This window comes from Saccopteryx leptura, chromosome 1 (genome assembly GCF_036850995.1).
Source record: "Saccopteryx leptura isolate mSacLep1 chromosome 1, mSacLep1_pri_phased_curated, whole genome shotgun sequence".
Taxonomy (NCBI): Eukaryota; Metazoa; Chordata; class Mammalia; order Chiroptera; family Emballonuridae; genus Saccopteryx; species Saccopteryx leptura.
In genome coordinates this window covers 368040926-368063262 of record NC_089503.1, presented here as the reverse complement: position 1 = coordinate 368063262, position 22337 = coordinate 368040926, and the positions used below count along the sequence as shown (strand labels likewise).

General features: G+C 47.3%; 1 protein-coding gene across 1 annotated transcript in view; it reads right to left on the bottom strand.

The window, feature by feature from the left end:
* Window positions 1-357: 357 nt before the first annotated feature.
* The window catches only part of CILK1 (ciliogenesis associated kinase 1), a 41360-nt gene continuing 19380 nt past the window's right edge, over window positions 358-22337 (bottom strand). The window contains exons 5-13 of the mRNA XM_066359190.1: window positions 22205-22337; window positions 21050-21221; window positions 18460-18627; window positions 12959-13279; window positions 11342-11532; window positions 10479-10627; window positions 8846-8974; window positions 5273-5395; window positions 358-4263 (exon numbers count right to left, since the gene is read on the bottom strand). Of these exons, the coding sequence (XP_066215287.1) occupies window positions 4109-4263; window positions 5273-5395; window positions 8846-8974; window positions 10479-10627; window positions 11342-11532; window positions 12959-13279; window positions 18460-18627; window positions 21050-21221; window positions 22205-22337 (1541 nt within the window). The 3' untranslated portion in view covers window positions 358-4108. The remainder of the gene's footprint in view (window positions 4264-5272; window positions 5396-8845; window positions 8975-10478; window positions 10628-11341; window positions 11533-12958; window positions 13280-18459; window positions 18628-21049; window positions 21222-22204) is intronic.

The following is a 22337-nucleotide window of genomic DNA, read 5'->3' as shown; positions in this document are numbered from 1 at the left end:
TCTCCAAAATGATGTATGACTTGCAAATTGTACATGGTCCTATCATGTTAAAGGACATATGACTATAAACAATAGTGGTAAAGGGCTCCTAATTACAATTATTGCTTCTGTACTTCCCACTTACAAAACTATAAAAACTAAGTAGAACAAAGGGCCAGCGCGCTCTCTCCCTCAGACTTCTGTCGGAGTTGCCGCCGCTTGGCCAAACTAGACAATAAAGCTTTGGTGTGTAATCGACGGACTTTGTTCGTGTCTCCAATGTTTCGGGTCCCTCCGGATTAGGCTTAACAGAATTAGGAAATACTAATGTTATCTTTTGATGGCAGAACATGAAAACAAAAACAGAACACTCAAAAATCTTTTTTAAACCGCAACTTTATTTGGAGCAGAATTTTTTAAGTGTGAAATTAACATTTTTAAACACCTTAGGATGAACTATTCCAAAAGCAACATTTACTTCAGAAGGGGCTTGCATAAGTGGTTTTCTGTCCTCTATCTTCTCATCATGATGAATAATTGCTTTATAAATAAATATATTCTCAGTTACTCCCTTGTAATCAAATCAGGTGACTAAAATTTCTACCAGTGCTGAGATATCTGTGATCACATGATTATTAAGGTCATTTTAAATTCCTGTTAGCACAGTGTCTATAAGAAACTAATAACACAGATCAATGTGATATTTGCCTCCAGTTTGTCATCTTAACGGTCCTCACAATAAATTATATAAAATACAGTACTTTGGTTGGAAATTGTAAAAAGGATTCTAAAACTTAACCACATATCTTAAACAAACAAGTTGCTACAGTATGCTTTAAATGATATATAATGAGTATGTCACACATTTTCTTCCAAACATATTGCTTTGGGTCACACACTGAGCAGAAACATACAACCTGCTTTCTTTCTCTCTCCTAAATGGCATGAAGCAATGGCTTGCTGGAAGGGAATGCTCCTTCATGAGAAAATGTGGGACCCATGAACTCCCAACAGTACTGCTACTTGTACTGACAAACAAAACAATTCTTGATGGAATCTTGACAATGCCTGACATATCAAGAATTGTTTTGTTTCACGTGTGTTGCCTTGATTGTATTCAATCTTTGTAAACACCAAAAGATGACACAGTGTCAATTAATTAGATGGTATTTAGTCCAGCAGGTGAGAAATGTGTCTTTAAAAATGTTTGAAGATCAATTTTCTCCCTCCTTAAATCCTATCATACATGAGCTAGCTGGGAGAGGGCCTAACTATTGATGAGATTTTATTGTAAAATAAACAATCATGCCAAGTAACTTCTGTGCCTGTGCAGTTTACAGGTGTATAGCTTGGCACGCCTGTCAACTGAACTTTGGGGCACGCACTGAGAGCCACCCCCGTACTGTCACCTGACGTCCTGGAGAACTCGCTGACTGGAAATGAGGTATAGTCACGGATAGGTACAGCTAAGCTCATCATCCGTCTCGGTGTCTTGCAGTACACATTGTAATTCCATAGAAGTTAAAAAATACATGCAACAAGTAGCCTTTTTCCCCCAATTAACAACAACAAAAAAGGTCACCATTCCCTTCTACAGTAAACAGCTTGTACACACAATTGGTCCCTTACCCATTTTGGGGAGGAATAAAGTACTTTATAGGATTTTGCTAGTTCTTTAGAATTTACATTGTTTTTTTTTGGTTTTCTAGTTTTCTCAACTGCACATCAGCTTCTTGACTTTCCTATGAATAAACGCCTTTAGCTTCCCCCGGGAAGTTGTTTGCTGATAAATAAGGAAAAGAGAGAGGAAGAAAAGTGAAATATTTCCTGAATTTGGGCCCTACAAAAGTATTAGAAAAATCACTTCATAATGTGTAATAACCAGGTAACTACATCTTTCAATTAAGAAAAAAACGACCTTAACACAAGCTATTGTGTCAAGAATATGGTATTCACAATCCATTTGCTTCTCTAAGGGGTATTTACAATTTCAATGCAGCTTTCTGGCAAGCTGGGTAAGGTTACAGATTCATTTACTTTGTATACATAATACAGAAAGGGAAAATAAATAGTAACCTCAGCAAAGGACTCATCTCTGAAAAGATATTTTCTGTTGCTTTAGACCAGTGGTCGGCAAACTCATTAGTCAACAGAGCCAAATATCAACAGTATAACGATTGAAATTTCTTTTGAGAGCCAAATTTTTTAAACTTAAACTATATAGGCAGGCATTGTTATTAACTTAATTAGAGTACTCCTAAGCTGGCCTTTGCTAAACACTCAAGGGGCCAAAGAGCCACATGTGGCTCACGAGCCAGCCGCGGTTTGCCGACCACTGCTTTAGAAAATGAATTGAGAATATAATACAGAAATGAATGCAGGTTCAAGTTGTGCTTACAAATACATAGTAATTTTCTGAAGGTCTGCCGCTAGTTTGTTAACAGGAAAATTTTACCTGTCCCATCCACATCCATTATGTGCTTTTCTCCTGGCCCTGGGATCTTTGTGCTTGGTCAAGGACATTTCTGAGCTAGATTCTCCAAAGCAGCAATTAATTACTCCTGACTTTCGGTTACGGCTCTTTCGGAGCCACGGTGTAATTGGTTCAGGTTAGGCTGCAATATATTACTAACACATCGAAATGATAATTTACCAACTTATTAGGCTATATAAACCATATCCAAATGCCAATATTCACTTTAACCTACGATAATGATACTTTCCTGTGGCTCAGCTTGATATATCGTGGGACCTGGAACCACACAAGAGTACTTGAGCCATGAAGAATGGGTCAATACACTCCTGAGATTATATTGCATTCTCTGGAGGTGACTTTCCCTTTGGCCTTCAGGTAACCATGCGTGGAGGCAAATGTGTCCTACAGAGATGGATGAGAGAAGACCTTTTTGTCTTCTTCTGTCTCCAAACTAGCTTTGTCATTTTCACAACTGCTGTAAACATTCCTCTCGATGGAACAGCCACTGCCAACCAACAGAGTTCTCACTGTTGAAAGAAACTACACAAGGGTGAAGAATTCAAAGTTCAAGTGCGGCGCGCTCTAATACTAACATCACGGTAACTGCGACTTCCTAGATTAGTGGAACTTTCGCCGTAAATCTTTTCTGTTCCCCGCACTGCCCTGAGATTTTGGCTAGAAGATTATTCATTGTGTGTTCCGAGCCAGGCCGGGAGAACTGAGGTGAACGGGAAAATCTGTCAGTTATTATAACAAAAGATCTGCTGCTTTGAAACTTCGCTTTGTGGTCGTGCATCTTGGCAGGAACATCAGTGTAAATGGACTGTATCAACGCTTAGGTTGAGAACCTTGTGGCTTGAGCTGCTTCCCTTTTGTGGGTCCTTCATACAATCTGATTTCAAAAATGGAAGAAATAGGATGTCACGGCGTGGCATGAGAAAGCCTGGTTTCATTCGCCTGTGTCCAACCGCAATAGAAGGTGTTGTAAAGTTTTCAAAAAATATTTACTTAGCGTTCTCTCAGCCAAAGTGAATTACATAACGGTACCTTTAGAACAGCACAGCAGTCTCCAAAAATCAAAAAGTCGAACCGATAATGTGACACGGAGCAAAGCCGGTCATTCTGCTGGTGCCGATGTCAGCCCAGGGAAGCCCGCGGTACCTCACCCACCACATTTAAAATTTAACCACCTCACAAACAGCCACACGCTTTGAGTAAATAACCCTTTATCATGTAGCCTTACATTGCACCCCTGTTGCAATACTGCGTCAATATTATTACATTTTAAAAAATCTGTATAAAATATTATCTGGAACCCCAAAAGAAAACCAATTAATCTTTAAAAAGTGTGTTACAAAGTTGACTGTATAAAACGCTAAAACATAATCCATATATACAAAATGTTGCTGTTTAAGAAAATAATGGGACCCAGTATTAGAATAAAATAATTTTGTACAAAATAAGGGTATTGCATTCAAATCAATCTTTAAAAAAAAAACAACAACTTTAAAAAAGAATATTGAAATGTCTTCGTTCAGAAGAATCACTATAAAGTGTTTGCTTGCTGTTACACCAGCCGGGAGTCTCTTGCAGGCAGAACACCAGTTGGTGGAGGGACAGCGTCCCGCTGTCCCCACGAGGGCTTCCCGACTGTCACCGCCGAGACACGTACTTGGAAGCCCAGTCCGTCCGGCCATGCACCGGCTGGGCGGCCGGGGGCCGTGGGATCAGCCCAGGAGTGCTTCGAGGCTGCGTGTGGAAGAAAGGTCGTCCGGGATGAGACCGCACAGCCTTCAGGGAAGAATAACCTGCCGTGAGAGAGAAAGGTGGCTGACAGGGGACCCATGCAAACGAAGGGTAGATAAGGGCATCTCAGTGACAAAAATACGAGGAAAGGAGAATTCAAGAGGAGCACTTGGCCTGACAGTCTTCCCTGTCTCTGTTCAAGGCAGCCCATTTCTACAGTTGTCAGGCCAAAGGCACGGGTGTCCTTCTGACTCCTCCCTTCTTCTCATATTCCACTTGTCATCTGTCAGCAAATCCTATTGGCTCTCCCTTCCAAATATAGCCAGAATCTGGCCCAGCTCAACTACCGCCACCCCAGCGCAGGCCAGCCCCACCCCCTGCGAGGACAGTCAGCTGCCCACGGTGCCGCAGCTGCCAGCCTTGTTCCCCCCTTGCAGTCTAGTGACAACCAGCCCCGCAGTGAGCCTGGAAGACGGAAATCAGACCGCCTCGCTCCTCTGCCAAAACCCTCCAGTGGCTCCGATGTCGCTCAGAGTCCATGGAAACCAGCCTGTGGTGGCCGCAGGGTCTCCTACCGCTGGGCCTCCTCTCGCCTCCCTGGCCTTCCCTTCCTACAACCCTCCTCTCGCTCACACCGCCACCGCTGTACTCCGCCTCCATGTTCGCTGAATATGCCTGGCCTGTCTCACTAAAGCCCACACACTCAGAGTCCCGTGTTTGGGACAGTCTCCCCCACATGGCACAGCTCGCTCGCTCACCTCCTTCCCGTCTTTCCTGAGCATCTCCTCTGCAGTGAGGTCTGCTCTGGCTACCCTACCTACACCCGCAATCTGCACCCCACACTCCCTATTTCCCGCCCACTTTATCTCCTCCTTAGCAGGAGTATCTCAGCTGGTGCACTTATCACGTATAGAGTGCAAGTTCCGCGAGGACAGGGGTTCCGTCCATCTCCTTCCCAGGTGGAGCCTAGACCCGCACCATGGCCTGTTCAATGCCTACAACTACAAAGCAGTTGCTCCGTGACTGTCCGTCTGTTGAGTCAATTCATGAATAATCCAAAATGGGACTTACCAGGGGAAGGGTCTGGGATAGGTGCCAAGTGTACCCTCTGCACAGCAGAACCAACTTCTTTTTTCAGAAAGGAAGGGATATAGTTTCCAGTCAGTCCACTAGAACTTGTAGAGCTGGAACCAACTGATTGGCGAAGACAAAAAAGTTTATTAGTACAAAGTCACGTGCACATGACACCGACAGGGTTAAAGGGCAGCAGTGCAGAACAATAAAGCACTGAGGCTTTTATTTTGGAGGAGGGGGGAAGAATGATGATTAAAAAACCCCATATTCTAACCAGAGCATTCTAGCACATAACACTGTCAGAAAGAAGGGGTCCCATGTGGACCCATGTGGAAGATGGCTGGTTTGTTTAAAGAAAAAGTGGAAATTTGAGGTTTTCTTTCGTTTGCTATAATTGGTTTAGCCTGTTCTGAAATCTGCTCCCCCCATAATAAAGAACAGTTTCCCTTCATGTCAGTGTATGCTATTTCTAGAATATGGCTAAACCATAATTCACTTAACCATTCTCTTACTGATCAACACACAGGTTATGCTAATTACACTGCTCACAAAAGTTAGGGGATATTTTATCGCTTCATCTTCATTTTGAAATATCCCTTAATTTTTGTGAGCAGTATATTTGGCTATTACAAGTAATTCTACACTAAGTACTCTTGTCTGTACTAATTCTACACTAAGTACTCAGAATAATTAATCATTATTAAGATTATATTACATAGATTCACTTATTACATCATTTACATCTTGAGAGTGCTTTAAGGGCCAGAAAAATATGCTACTCATCTTAGTATTCTAGGAAGTTAATGGAATGCCTTACATATAGCTAGTAATCAATATATATTGGATGGGAAAGTAAATATCTATAAGTCGTATTATTACAGCTTAAAACTATACATGGAATGATGAAGAATATTATTATGCAAGTGGGAGTTAAGAGTCGTTAAGAGTTACTGAGTGGTAGAGCCGCTCTATGTCTTCCCAATACAGAGCGTTCCTGGCAATCACTCAGAGCAGATTTTGCATTTTAGGTGAATAAACAGATAAGAAGAAAATGGGGAAGAGAACTTGAACAGGTAAAGTCACAAAAGGAAAAAAAAAAAAGGACAATTAATACAAGAAAAGATGCTCAACCTCATTAGTAAACAAGACATGCAGGTTTAAGCCACAATAAATGCCATTTCACACTCATCACATCAGCACAAATTTTATAATTGTGACAGTACCCAGTGGCATCAAGGATGCAGCACCACTCCCATACCCTGCTGGAGAGCAATTTGGCAACACCTGTAAAGTCAAAGACGAGCACACCCTGTAACCTAATGTGTTTACAGCATAGCCAGAGAAACCCTCACGCAGGTGCACAGCCACGCCCACTTCAGCACACTCTCTAACAGCAAAAATTATAAACAACTTACATGTTCATCAAGAAGAGAGGGGACAAACTATGGTCTACTAGAAGTAATAAATGATGGCATTGTATGGTTATATGTTGTATATAGAGTATGATATATAATGATACATATTTTATATATGTATAATTGCTACATGCATAATATATTATTATTTTTTAAGTGAGAGGAGGGGAGATAGACTCCTGCATGTGTCCCAAAAGAGACACACTGGCAACCCCAGTCTAAGGCTGATGCTCAAATCAACTGAGCTATCCTAAGTGCCTGGGGTGATGCTCAAATCAATCAAGCCACTGGCTATGGGAGGGGGAAAGGGAGAGAAGGGAGAGAGGAAGGGGTAGAGGAAAGGGAAGAAAAGCAGATGGTTGCTTCTCATGTGTTTGCCCCAACAGGGGGATTGAAGCTGGGATGTCTACGTGCCGGGCCAACACTCTATCTACTGAGCCACCTGGCCAGGGCCATAATATATGATTAAAATGAGTTTAGTGAAGATCCAGGATTATATGCATATAAATTTTAAAACATGCAAAACAATACTATGTATTTCATGTATGTGCATATATATATATATATTTAAAAGTATGGAAATAGGCCTTGGCCAATTGGCTCAGCAGTAGAGCATCGGCCTGGTGTGTGGAAGTCCTGGGTTTGATTCCCGGACAGGGCACACAGGAAAAGCACCCATCTGCTTCTCTACCCCTCCCCCTCTCCTTTATCTCTCTCTTCCCCTCCCACAGCCAAGGCTCCATTGGAGCAAAGTTGGCCCGGGCACTGAGGATGGCTCCATAGCCTCAGCCTCAGGTGCTAGAATGGCTCCAATTGCAGCAGAGCAACACCCCAGATGGGCAGAGCATTGCCCCCTGGTGGGCATGCCGGGTGGATCCCAGTCGGGCGCATGTGGGAGTCTGTCTGCCCCCAACCCCCCACCCCCCACTTCTCACTTCAGAAAAATTAAAAAAAAAAAGTATGGAAATAGGAAACACTCAAATCTGGTAGGGGTTGGGGTGCAGGGATAGAAAGACAGAAAATGGGGGAAAGGCCATTTGCAAAAAGACTGGCTTCAGGTCTATTTGCAAAATCTGACTTCTTAAGCTGGCAGGGGGTACATGGATGTTGATATATTACTTTCTTATTTATTTATTTATGTATGTATGTATGTATGTATGTATGTATTTATTTATTTATTTATCTATCTTCTTTTTCCAAATAGAGAGACAGACTCCTGCATGTGTCCTGACCAGGATCCATCCAGCGACCCCTGTCTGTGGCCATGCTTGCAACTGAGCTATTTTTAGTGCTTGAGATAAAGGCTCTACAGAGCTATCCTCAGTGCCCAAGGCCACTGTGCTCGAACCCATTGAGCCATGGCTGTGGGGGACAGAGAGAGAGAGAGAAGTGAGAGAGAGGGGTGGAGAGGCAGATGGTCACCTCTCCTGTGTGCCCTGACTGGGAATCAAACCCAGGACATCTACACTCCAGCCCGACACCCTACCACTGAGCCAACCAGCCAGGGCCGATATATTACTTTCTTCTCTTTTGTATTGTAATAAATGAGGGATAAAGGCAGGGAAAGAGAAGCCTGATGTCTGCGGGGCGATGTGAGAGGGGAGTGGCAGAGTGTGGGGTGCCTGTGTGGGAGACAGGCAGGTGGGAAATGGCCAGCTGGGAACAGGGTTACCCAGCAAAGCTTAAGGAATTCACTACCCATTTACCAAACTGGGGGGCAGGCCTTCCGCACTGTCTTCCAGAGGAAGTGCTGAGGCCCTGGGCGCTGGGGCTGGGTTCTCAGAGAGCGGGCAGGCTGGGGCCAGGCAGGTGGAGCTGAGTGTGGCTTCCGGAGGGCGCACCCCACAGAGGGGCGCCTCAGAGGTCAGACTCTGCGCTTATTTTTTATAAGACTCTGTGAAGCTATTTTTGTTTTTCCCATAAGTCAAGCAAGACTATGCTTTTCTCCCTTGGTACTCCTGAAGGAGACCCCATGGAGCAGGCTGAGTCCACAGCCCGCTGCCAGACAGGAGCAGAGACCAGGAAACAAGGCCCAGGGCTTTCGTACCAGGAAGGCCCCCGTGGCTCCGCAGCTTGTCCCCTCGTCTCTGTACCCTCTCTGCCACATCCAGAGACTTGGCTTCTTGTCACTTAGGAGTTCATAATTATCACTCACCTGAATTTATTTTGCTGATGACTGACACCGTCCCTGAAGACTTCCCAGACAAACCCGAACTAGACCACGGATTGGATGGAATAAAATCCTTGCCCGGAGTCGGGAGTATGCCGTTTCTTATATTTATTCCTAGTAGGGAAGAAATGAGTTTAAAATGCAAACTGTGCATTTAATCTTGCACCACACTCCAGAGATGAAATAACGCGGAACCACACTTTGTCAAACAGTTTCTACGGTTCAAGAATCTCAGCAAAACTGTGAAAAGGAAAGATGCCGTCTCTGGGTTTAGCACGTTGTCTCACCGATGGGCAGCCTCAGAGAGGCGTCTTAAACTTCTACCAAAAAAAGCTGTCCTTTGTCTTTTTGTGTGTGTGACAGAGACAGAGAGAAGGACAGAGAGAGGGACAGATAGGGACAGACAGGCAGGAAGGGAGAGAGATAAGAAGCATCCATTCTTTGTTGCGGCACCTTAGTTATTCATTGGTTGCTTTCTCATACGTGCCTTGATCGGGGGCTACAGCAGACTGAGTGACCATGGGGTCAGGTCTACGATGTCACCCTCAAGCCAGTGACCCTGTGCTCAAGCTAGTGAGCCTGTGCTAAGCCAGATAAGCCTATGCTCAAACCAGCAACCTCAGGGTTTCAAACCTGGGTCCTCCTCCTCCAGTCCAACACTCTATCGACTACACCACTGCCTGGTCAGGCCTGTCCCTTATTTATGTCTTGATCCCCTCTGGTGCTGTCCTGGGCTTTAGTACTCCTGGGCATTCCTACTTGTCCCCTCTCTGTCATCTAAGTTCCTCCAAAGCCCCGACCTCTGTGGCTATCTGCTCTCACTCCTTCCTTCCTTCTGTCTCTTGGGATTCCATCTTTCCCCTGACTTGGACCATCATTGCCATCCTACGCTGATGCCTCCAATCTGTACCAATGGCCCTCACTCCAATCTGTACCAACTCCCTCGTGTCCAAGGCTGCTTGACCTTAACCTCAAGCCAAACCACCTTCCCTCTAGACCAGTGGTCCCCAAGCCCCGAGGCCGTGGACTGGTACCGGTCCATGGGCCATTTGGTACCGGTCCACAGAGAAGGAATAAATAACTTACATTATTTCCATTTTATTTATATTTAAGTCTGAACGATGTTTTATTTTTAAAAAATGACCAGATTCCCTCTGTTACATCCATCTAAGACGCACTCTTGACACTTGTCTCGGTCACGTGATACATTTATCCGTCCCACCCTAAAGGCCGGTCCATGAAAATATTTTCTGACATTAAACCGGTCCGTGACCCAAAAAAGGTTGGGGACCACTGCTCTAGACCACCCGCATTCCTGCTTGGTTCCAATGCTGCAGATTTCTCGGGGGGAGGCCTCAGGCACGCTGCCTGGCTCTCACCGGTTCCTCCCTCCTCCCTGAGGGCTGGAACCAGTTTCCTCTACCAAATATCTTCTCTTAGGCAACTATGTATAGAAAATAGAACCATGAGGCCTGGGCTCAAATATTTTCACGATGCTCCCAGCAGTGCTGAAGAGAAGCCCCAAGCACCTGCCTTCCAACAGGACCTCTGGGAACCTGTGAGACGAGGGAGGTGGTTTCCCACCAGTGGGCAGAGGAAAGGCAAGTGTTTACGCTACCAGGCAAGTAGCGGGAGTGCTTCAAGTAGTGCTGCTTGGCCGTGGACCTCAGGGTCGGCGTGTCCCGCCTTGGGTGAGAAGTCTGGGTGGGGGCGCTGTTCCCTGTCCCCGCGGGCTCCGAGGGCTTCAGGTCCAGAACACTCTCGAATCTGAATCGAGAGAACACGGCTTAGAGAGCATCCCCAGACGGGTAACGGTCAGCTCCTGGACCCCAGACGGGTAACGGTCAGCCCCCGGACCCCAGACGGGTAACGGTCAGCTCCCGGACCCCAGACGGGTAAAGGTCAGCTCCCGGACCCCAGACGGGTAATGGTCAGCTCCCGGACCCCAGACGGGTAACGGTCAGATCCCGGACCCCAGACGGGTAACGGTCACCGCCCGGACCCCAGACGGGTAACGAACGGTCAGCTCCCGGACCCCAGACGGGTAACGGTCAGCTCCCTGACCCCAGACGGGTAACGGTCAGCTCCCGGACCCCAGACGGGTGAAGGTCAGCTCCCGGACCCCAGACGGGTAACGGTCAGCTCCCGGACCCCAGACGGGTAACGGTCAGCTCCCGGACCCCAGATGGGTAAGGGTCACCTCCCGGGCCCCAGATGGGTAACGGTCAGCTCCCGGACCCCAGATTGGTAACGGTCAGCTCCCAGACCCCAGACGGGTAACGGTCAGCTCCCGGACCCCAGACGGGTAACGGTCAGCTCCCGGACCCCAGATTGGTAACGGTCACTCCCGGACCCCAGACGGGTAACGGTCAGCTCCCAGACCCCAGACGGGTAACGGTCAGCTCCCGGACCCCAGACGGGTAACGGTCAGCTCCCTGACCCCAGACGGGGTCTGTGGACAGACAGGAGCCACACACTTGCCTGCAGAGGGTCTCGTCGCTCTGCCTCTTCTTGTTTTTCAGGTCGGTCCTGGCGAGGGACGGACTGAAGTCCAAGTCCTCCAGGTCAGTCCAGTCATCGGAATCCTTTGTGGACCTGGAAACGAGGCCCCACCTTCTCCGGCTCTTTGGCTTGATCTCCCCGTTTCTGGGCTCCAGCCCAGCGAGGATTTTCTGTGTTCACACGGAGAGAGGAGAGAAGCCGTACCTGACGTTAATGGAGGTCAGCCGTGGGTAACCCCGTGCTGAGCTTTCCTGGTCATGAAAAGGAGGGTCCTGGGGCGCCTCACCCCCCAATATGCACTGCTTGTCTGAAAGGACAGCCGGGGGAAACACACCCCCAGAGCCCCGTCTCTCACCTCCCCGCACGGGTGACACACAGGGGACACCGTGCTGTATAAGGCAAGGATTTTGAAATAGGAAATCTAAGGTCCTTCTCCCATACTGGGAAGATGGCGGGATTTTCATTCAGGCCTCATCTCAAAGAGTTAACACGATTTATAGTGTTATAAATAAAGATGTATGAGAATATAGCTAGGATGTTGCTCATCTGGCTCTTTTACAGAAAATAATACAAACAATGCCCTCGTGGTAGACCTGGAGACGATTTAACTACAGAATCAACCATAAGAGGAAATTTCCAAACACACACTGCTTTCAAGTCACGGGCTGCGGCGAGGCAAACGGTCCAGAGACACCGCCCTGTAACCTCACGCAGTGTCGTGCGCTGTCCTGGCCGGGAGCCACTACCCAGTGAGTGGATGCTAGTTGACAGAGCAAGTATTACGTTTGCATAAAGGCTTCAGAAGATCAGACTTTCACACAGCATTATAAAGCTACTGGTAACTAGACGCCCGGGCCAGGTTTACCATTTGATTAAATTTAACACTCAGTGTCTCCTTTCGCACTCCCGCCGGGGAGGAGAAGCACGATCCGGGCTCAGGGAACAGCCCGGCGTTAACAGCCACTGAGGGCGTTCATGGGAATAACAACCTACAAATAGTAGTAGTAGGGGGCTTATGATCTTCAAATCTCTTGACCAGCAGCAGGACTTCTGATCCTCAGGAACAGCCCTGTCCAGTGGGCAAGAGAGACATAACGATCTTCTTTTACAGATGAGGAAACTGGGTCCACAGGGATTAGTAACAATGACTACCATTTATTGAGTTCCTACTAGGCCCCAAGTATTAGTTTAATCTCCTTCAAGTACCGATTAACTCATTTAGTCCTCAAAAGTATTCTGTCAGGCAGGTGCTATCGTCATCCCTCTTTCACAGGGAGGAAATGAGGAACAGAGAGGCCAGTCGTGAGCAGAGGGCCATCGAGCACGGCGGAGCCGAGACCGGGGACCCTGGCAACCTGGCGGCGGCACCCAGCACGGAGCCACACGGCCCTGCGACCAATAGGCAGAGCCAGAACTTGAACTTAGACCTTTAACTCCAAGGCCAAAGCTCTTTCCGCAATTCCATGACACCACAAAGATGAATTTATTATAATTAGACTTTATATGCTGAAAAAGAAAACACAGCTCACACAGTAAGTGCAGTCAGAGGAGGAACAGGCCAGACACGAGGCCCACTAGCGAATCTTCGCCACTTACCGCCTGAGAATTCTTGGCGTGGAGGGATGGGAAGAGCAGCGGGCTTGGCTTGTCCTCCGGAAGATGGCTTGGGTGGTGGTCTGCCCTGGGAGCCTCGGCTTTGTACGCGTACAGGAGGTGCTGGGGCGGCTGGCTGGCTTGCTGGTGTCTGGAAGAGATCCGCGCGTGTGGCTGGGCAGGGGGCTGGGCAGGAGGGACGGGCTTCATGTGCGGCAGGGGGCCTGCCTTCTCCGGGCTGTCCTTCTGGGGCTTTCCGGAGTCCTGCAGGCTCTGTGCGATGCCCAGCGGGTGCCCGATCTGGAAGTAGGAATATCGGAGCGCCTGCAATGACAAACGTGGCCGCGTTTAAGAGAAAAGTCTAGGCCTGACCTGTGGTGGCGCAGTGGATAAAGCGTCGACCTGGAAATGCTGAGGTCGCCGGTTCGAAACCCTGGGCTTGCCTGGTCAAGGCACATATGGGAGTTGATGCTTCCAGCTCCTCCCCCCTGTCTCTCTCTTCTCTCTCTCTCTCTCTCTCTCTCTCTCTCTCTCCTTCTCTCTCTCTTCTCTAAAGTGAATAAATAAAATAAAATAAAAAAGTGTAAAAAAAAAAAAAAAAAAAAAAGAGAAAAGTCTAGCCGGGAAGGATAACTCCACCAGGCGCACGGGGCTACCTTGCAGGTAACCAGTTTACTATCATTCCTTAGCCCCAACCAACGATGGACAAAACAGGACCTCGAATCTGTAACACTCCTTGTGATTCTTCTTATCTAAAATACCACCAAATGCACGTACTTCAAACTATTTGGCTCAAGCAGTTGGTTACACTGCTGTCACCTCTGCTACTTCTGAGCAGTGTTCTTGCTCAACACAGATTCTAGCTTTGTAACGTGTTTACTATATGTCTGAAATATTAATATAACGCTTCACCTTTCCCTTTCCATAGGAAAGAGAAAAAATAATACAAAACCGGAAGAGCCAAACACGATGATCCTGGCAGACCCTGAAGACTCAAGGGTAAAATACGCGACTGCATCTGCCTTTACCCCGGGAAGGCCGAGAGAGTAACACCGGACAGAGCCGCACCCTGCCATCAGGAACAACTGGCGATCAACCGGGGAGTTGTTCTGAAGAATCCAGCTGTCTCCATAGCTAAGGGATAAATGTTACAAGTCTTTCTGAGACATTCCCTGTCTTCCCTAGTCTTTTTGAATGAAAATCACTGAACAGAACATAACCTTTCTTAATTACTCTGGAACATAGTTACAAACGTCGGCAACCACCACTACAAGCATAAATACAGAGGCAAACAATGTGGATACTCTGGCCCCTGGGCCCTGGCAGCCAATCTGAACAGGCTTTTCTGGAGCCTCATTTCTGCAAGTCTCAACTGATTCAGGACTATTTTTATTTTTATTATTTTTAAATTTTTACTATTTTTCCTTTTTTATTGAATTATTGGGGTGACACCGGTTAATAAAACTATACAGGTTTCAGGTGCACAATGCATCATCTGTACCCCAGGTTCTGGGTTTACCACCCCAAGTCAAATCTCCGTCTCTCACCCTTTGTCTCCTGTCCTCCTCCACCTCCCGCTGGCAATCACCACACTCTCGTCCCTGTCCATGAGTTTTTCTCTCTTTTTTTTCCTTTTGGCTCAGTCCCTCGACCCCCACCCCACCCCCTGATAGCAGCCAGCCTGCCCTAGCTTCTCTGCCACTATTTCTTAAAAGCATGCTCTGCTGTCTTGGTTCCTTGTCACAGAATCTTTTCCTCTTCATCTCTTGTGTGTCCTTTGAAACACGGAGTCTGTCAGAAAGATTCCTTCCTGCCCTGAGAATGTTTGTGAATTTCATCCCTAGAAGTGCATTTCTGAGAGCTCTCCACCCCTCTTGAGCCATCCAAAACCACCTTATGGCCCCAAATAGCTCTTTCTCCTTCGAGTCTTTGGGAAGCGGCTTCTCTGCAAGTCTTTGATCTCCCAACCACCAAACTCTCCAGCTCCCACAAATTCAACGTCACATTGGAACTATCTTCAAATGTCACCGTCATTTTTGCTTAGCCAAATCATCATGTCTGATTAGAACTAGTCACCACTTTTTCAGTCCCTGAGCAATAAAATTGTCAACGAGACAAGGTGAGAAGGGGCTGAATGTGAAAGGCAGCTGAGGGTGGAGGCACGGGAGGGTGGAGCCCACAGGACCACGCCTCTTTCGGGTGACTTTTATATTCCAAGTCAAGGTGGCCTGGGGGTGGGTGAGTAGAGAAAACAGGAGGTACGGTGTCAGAAGACCTGCCCTTGTGTGACTGAAGTGCAGCTGGTTGCATTATCTGTACTAACTAGTTACTAAATGGGTGATTACGGCAGATCATTTAAAAGTTCAGATTCAGTTTTCTCATTTATAGAATGAAAAGAGCAATACCCATCTCATGGAGTCTCATTTACAGAATGAAAAGAAGAAGAATAATCTCACGGGGTTCTCTGTCATCTGTAAAATGAGTAGCTGGATTTTACAAGATATTCTCCAATTCCCTTTCAACAACCAGCACTGCCTTCTAAACAAATCACTATATAATTTTAACTCATAGAGAATATATATGAAAACATTTTCCAAATACAGGTAGATAAATCTGCATATTTTCATTTCTACATATATGGTGATGTATCGTGAACTGTATGCCAGTATTCAAAGCAACTATACTGTTTTGTAAACCTTAACTACTTTAACTTTAAATAGCAAGTTTCAAACTATTTTAAATTCTTATATATAATACACCAATAGTGGTTGTAAGGTCGGTGGATAATGGGGGATGGTCACATGGGGAACTCGGACCCGCGAACTTTGGCTAGGACCGCCCACAACCAAGTGCGCCAAAAGGAGGCTTCACAGGAACTGTTTGGAAAAAAGCCATCGTCTGCCAGCCAGTGGGATTTTACCACGTCATGTAAGTTCCACTTCCCTAGAGGGATCCTTTAAATATCTCCCACGGGGTTTAATCTTTGCAACTTCCCTGGCCTCCATCTTTCTTTCCTCGGGGCCAGGGAACCTTGCCGGGAGGGATGCGCTGTACTCAATAAAGCCTTTTGTTATAACACACTTGGTGGCTCCGAGCCCTCTTCCTTCCTTCTCGGCGGGGAAAAATACCTTACATTTTGGTGCCGAAAACTTGGAAGGAGTTGAAGTCCACAAGGACCGCTCCTTTCCCCTCCCCTCCGAGAAAGAACCAGGATCTCCGACCTTCCACCCACTTCAGCGCACGGTGTGGTAAGTCCCCTGCCTCCAGCCTTCCTCTCAGTTTTTTCTTACAAGACTCCCTGTCCGAAACCGTAGCTATGTCAGGGAACTCTTTTCCATCTGTCTGAGTGCGTGTGCTTGTCCCCAAGTGCATCCACTTAACCTTTTTCGTCCGTGGCCAGACCTTGAGTTTTTAGGACGCTAATACTCAATACTGACCACTCCGAGGACTGAGGGTGGCTGTGAGGGCACAGGAATCTCCCTCCCTAAGGAAGAAGAAACTGTTCTTCTTCTCCGCTGTGGCCAGGCCACAGAACCCACTGAACTAGCCTCCTGAAGGGACTTTCAGTGTTAACACCCTCACCAATTTAACTATCGCCAAAAAAGCTGGGAACTGATTGGAGATCTCTTACATTCACGGCTTCTAATTATTCGCGCACCTCTCCTTAATCTCTGTGCTGCCTGTTCCACACCACGCAGGCCTTTTTCTGGCCAGAGAAACCTCACCTAAAACCTCCACTCCTAATCTTTCCTTCTCCGTGGACTCCCAACTCTCTCTCCCTCCTGTCTGACCCCCGGGGGTGCCCCTCTCTCGGGACTTTTCTCTGGTCCCTCTGCGGACCTCTTTTGTGCTCGAGTCTCTTCCCTCTGAAAGCCCCCTCCCCTCCCTTCTCAAAAACCTGTTTCTTATTCACCACTACCATCTCTTTCTCCTCCCCTGCTGGCCAGGGGCCCCTCCCTTCACTGTGTTCTTAAGTCCCTCCTCCATCAGACCTTTCTCAGCCTGGCATTGGCTCTTACCCCGGTTTTCAGGTGTCCAACCACAATTTTCTTGCAGGAAGTTCCTGCCCTGTCCAGCGTTTCCTGCAGGATCTGGGTGCCGGGCTCCGCACGAGCCCTCCTCCTCTTATTCCCAAACCCCCAAACCCCTATCCAGAACCTGTGAACATGGCATTTAAAGTTTTTAACGGTCCCAACTAGTAAAAACAGACCAAGGCTGTTCCGCCAGGCCCGCATGCAACAGAAAGTAACGCTCCAAACCCAAACTCTTGTGGCAACCCTGAGACCAGCAGAGCCACCAGCAGCTTGCTTTAAGTGTGGCAAGCAGGACCATTGGTCCCGGCAGGGCCCCTGCCCGCGGCTGCCCACTGAGCCCTGCCCTGACTGCAAGCAGCCCGGTCACTGGCAGAGTGATTGCCCCTTTGGGCAACAGGTTTTTCCTCGGCACCTCTACATGGAGGACAAGCCACTCGAATGGGAAGGCCAATCCAGCCAGGTGGGTGCATCGCTCGAACTCCTAGGACACAGCCTGGACTCGGAGAACCCAGGGTTCTGCAACAAGTGGGTAAATCCATCTCATTTCTTGTGGACACGGGGCTGCCTTCTCTGTTTTGCCATCACACTCTGGACCTCTAGTTCCCTCACAGGTCTCGATTATGGGAATGGATGGGACCCCTTCTTTTCCCCTTTTTATACCACACCTGACATGCAGTTTTGCCTCAAGCTTGCCTCCTTACAGGACCACTGGCAGTCGGAACCACTGGACTCCATCCATCTCCAACTTACCAAAAGGCTGGACCCTGCAAATTCCCCTATTACTCTTCTTTTTTTTTAAATCCTTACAGGACCACATCTGCGAAGTTTCTCAACTCAAGGCCACACAAATGTTCCTCCTGACACCCCTCCAAGCCACCACCTTCTGATCTCCCCCTCCCCACGACACCCCTATTCAGCAGGAAGTAGCCAGATGAATAAACAGCCCCCCTTTTTCTATTTAACACAAAAGGTCAGAATGTAAGGTCGGTGGATAATGGGGGATGGTCACGTGGGGAACTCAGACCCATGAACTTTGGCTAGGACCGCCCACAACCAAGTGCGCCAAAAGGAGGCTTCACAGGAACCGTTTGGAAAAAAGCCATCGTCTACCAGCCAGTGGGATTTCACCACGTCATGTTAGCTCCACTTCCCTAGAGGGACCCTTTAAATATCTCCCACGCGGTTTAATCTTTGCAACTTCCCTGGCCTCCATCTTTCTTTCCTCGGGGCCAGGGAACCTTGCCGGGCGGGATGCGCTGCACTCAATAAAGCCTTTTGTTATAACACACTTGGTGGCTCCGAGCCCTCTTCCTTCCTTCTCGGTGGGGAAAAATACCTTACAGTGGTATTCAATACTATTTTTCCCCCATAATACCAAATAAAGTACTTGCTATCAGATTTGTAGGAATTATTCAGCATTGGCTATGAACTTCATTAGACATGCATCGAACAGAAGGAAGCGGAAGAAACCTGACTAGCTGTCGGCCGTTTCCTGGGGTCCCACTGGAGCATGTCTCTCAGGAGCTGGATGGCTTCACTGCCAGCATTCGGAACCAGGGTCTTTAAGTTGTTGGGTACGCACTGGGGCCAGCGGAAGTTCATAGCACTGGAGAGTTGGTAGCCTTCCAGCCAGTCGGTCTGAAAGAAGGAAAAGGTAGAAAATCTTACTGAGCCAACCTGCTGTGACAGGAGTGCATATCCTGGCATGTGTGCCCAGAACAGCAAGGTGGTCGTGTCATTACCACACCCACCTCCACGGTCGTGGCCCCGTGTGTGATGACTGACACACGGGAGGATACTAATAGAGAGACTAGGAAGTGGTCTCATCATTTCAGAGACTGAAGTCTGGGAAAGAGTGGAAAAGACACTGGATTTGCCCCCAACTTGTTTTACAATCTTAACACAAGATAGTTCCTCTCTTGAGGTCTTAGAAACTGCTAGTGAGATATTTGGGGGGGTGGGGGGGGAGGAATAAAACAAAACACCTCGTCTCCAGTTAAATAAATTTGTCAAAACCCACATATCCTCTCCTCGATGATTCAAACTACACATGCCGAGAATGGGCGGAAAGGAGGCTGCGCCCCGCAATCTCAAGCCCTCCACTTTTTCATCCATCACACCTTACGACACTAAGTGCCGCAGTGAATGACGGGAAATGAACAAATCATCTCTAAGGTCCCTTCGGGTTCCAACACTGATATTTTACAAGACACTTTCTGGTGCAATTGCCTTTTATTTTCTTTCAAAGCAAAGTGTATTGCTTTTATCATTCATTAGATAGTGACTAAGTCCCTACTATAAGGCGTAGTATTGAGTATCCAAAAATAAGCTGATATAAATCCTGCCCTTAAGGATAATAGTGTACGAAGGAGAAAATAAGATACTTATTTGCAAACAATAATACCGGATACAGATAGTTATCTAGAGAAGGAACAGAGTCTAGCAGGGGACTCTGGAAATCTCGAGGAGCCAGTAATGATTTGTTCAAATGACTGAATGATTATTTTTGAGGGACTGGTTTGTACCAGTGATGGTGCTAGTACCTGGAAAAAGAAACACAAATAAACACAAGACAAACCCTTGCCCTGAATGAGTGTACGGTCCAGGAAAGGTATGTACACGGGTAATTAATACCACAGATCACAGGGGACGATGGCGAGGAGATGAGAGGAAGGGTGAGAAGAAAGATTATTGCGGGGCGTGGGAAACAGCCGGCTTGGGCACGGGAGAGCCCTTTAGTTGGGCAGAGTGCGCATAGCAGCACACTGCAGTGGGGAGATTCCAGGGTACACAGCTGCAGGGGGTGCAGTTATGAAGTTGGGGACAGGGAATGGCAGTCATCACCCAGCAGGTGATGGGGAGCCAGTGGGTATTTTTAGGAGAGGGCAGTAACGGAGCTTTTCTTTTTTTGAAAGATTTTATCTGTTGATTTTAGAGTAGAAAGAGAGGGAGCAAGAAGCATCAACTTGTAGTTGCTTCACTACAGTGACTCACTGGTTGCTTCTCATATGTGCCTTGACCGGGCAAGCCCAGGGTTTCGAACCAGCAACTTCAGCATTCCAGTTCGATGTTTTATCCACTGTGCCACCGCAGGTCAGGCCCACAGCTGTTCTTTCTGAAGGTGAGCTGGCTGTATACTGAATGGAAGGGAAAGGCTCGAAGGCAGAGGGACTGACGCCCTCAACAGGGAGGGCGAGCCCAGCCCAGCCTGAGACCGAGGCGGTGGACCCGACGGACAGGAGCTGCGGGAGAGCCGCTGTGCAGTGACATTCAACAGGATTTAAGGAGCCGTACTCTTGGGAAAGGAGGGAGGTAAAACAAAAACTCAGCCTCAAGGCTGGGGCTCTGGGGTGACGATAGGACCAGAGACAGAAATGGGGAATGAAAGAAGGACGCTGGCTGGGGGTAAACAAAAAGACATCTGGGGCACCTTAAACCTGTGCAGTGCTGTGTGTCCAGTGTATCTCAACAAAACCAAAAGAAAAAATAAATAAGCAATGGTGATGCAAAACAATTACATGCACAAGTAAGTAATTTAGGAGTAGAAAAAGTAAACCAAAACACTAAACACAACATGTTAAGGTGAGAGGCGCCTAAAACATTCCAATGTGTTTGTGTTCTTTGGAGGAAGTTTTTGTTTGTTTGTTTGTTTGTTTTTAAAAAAGGTAAACTGTCAGACACGCTGAATTTGAAGTGATGGTTCGGGTGTCAGGAGAAATCTCGCAGACAGGTGTAAATAGGTGAGTGGGGTTATAAAGGAGGCTGGCGAGGACTACAGATGACATAAAGGAATAGCTTACAAGTGCTGTAACCATGAGAACAGAGAAACTGCAAGGGAGGGCAGATGCCACAGAGAGCAAAGCAGAGGCAGCCACGACAGACGTCTGCCACCTAAGAACGAAGAAGGGAGTGAGACGGCCCAGTCTGAGGACGGCCCAGTCTGAGGCCGAGAGGAAGATTCCAGAATGAGCAGGTGATCACAGTGCCGGAGCCACACGGGTGGAGGCCAGGGAGCACGGGGAGCTAGCTTTGGCCCACAGGCCTTTGCTCCATTCATTACCTTTTTCGGGGTTCCCAGTACTTGGCAAATTTTGAAGATCGTGTCAATTTCACTGGCGCCCGGGAAGAGCGGCCTGAGGGTGTACACTTCTGCCATGATGCAGCCCACGGCCCAGATGTCAATGGGGGAGCTGTAGTGGGTAGACCTCAGGAGCACTTCTGGAGCCCTGTACCTGGAGGCACAAAGGGGAACGGCCTGTGGTTGCTGCCACCGGTCGGAAGTCAATGCCATACATCATCGACGCCCAGTGAGACAGTTTGTATATTTCCATGTTCTGTCTGGTTCAGTGGGGCGGAGATCGGCAGCTGCGGGGGTGCTGTTGCTTCTCTACCTTCTGGCGTTTTCTACTGAGCATGCTCTACAGGACTCCTCTCTGAGAAACTCAGAGAGTAAGACAAAAGTGAGGAAAAGAGAGTGACAGAGAAAAGAGAGACAGAACATACAACTGGTTGTCTGTAGGCTACTTCTTGGTCATGGCCAGCCGCTTCAATTGCTAGGTCTGAAAGTTTTAATAATGGCAATTAATCTGATTATTCAGACAGGTCTTTGGAGAATCTTTTACACAACTCTTTTGTAAATGGTTTTCAGAAAGGTCTGTAAAATATTTACTGACCCTAGTTGCTTGCCTCAATGGATAGAGCACTGGCCCAGTATATGAATGTCCTGGGTTCAATTCCTGGTCAGGGCACATAAGAGAAGTGACCATCTGCTACTCAACCCCTCCCTCTCCTCCCCCTTCTCTCTCTTCCCCTCTCACAGCCAGTAGCTCAACTGGTTTGAGCATTGGCCTTGAACACTGGTTGATTCAAACATCAGCCTCAGACAGCAGTTGCCAGGTAGATCCCAGTCAGGGCGTATGTGGGAATCTGTCTCACTGTCTCCCCTCCTCTCACATTAAAAAATAATAATATATATATTATATTATATTAATTATATAATTTATATTATGGAAAAGTATAATGGACTTCCCTTGAAATTAATTTACAACGCAAGCTTTTAAACCTTGTACAATGGCAACATATCTACAAATATGTTTTAAACTGCACTGTCTCTCTTAGTGAAAAGTTAATGTTTGTGACATTAATATTATCCTTAGTATAATGATATATTTTTAAAGAAATGTGATGAAATAATTTAGAGAGAAGTGGTATTCACCATCGAGTAGATACGTAATCTGTGTACGGGGGTCTTGATCGGATTTCTCGGGCCAAGCCAAAGTCTGCAATTTTCACGAGTTCCGGCCCCATGCAGAGGAGGTTTTCAGGCTTTAGGTCCCGGTGGAAGAAGC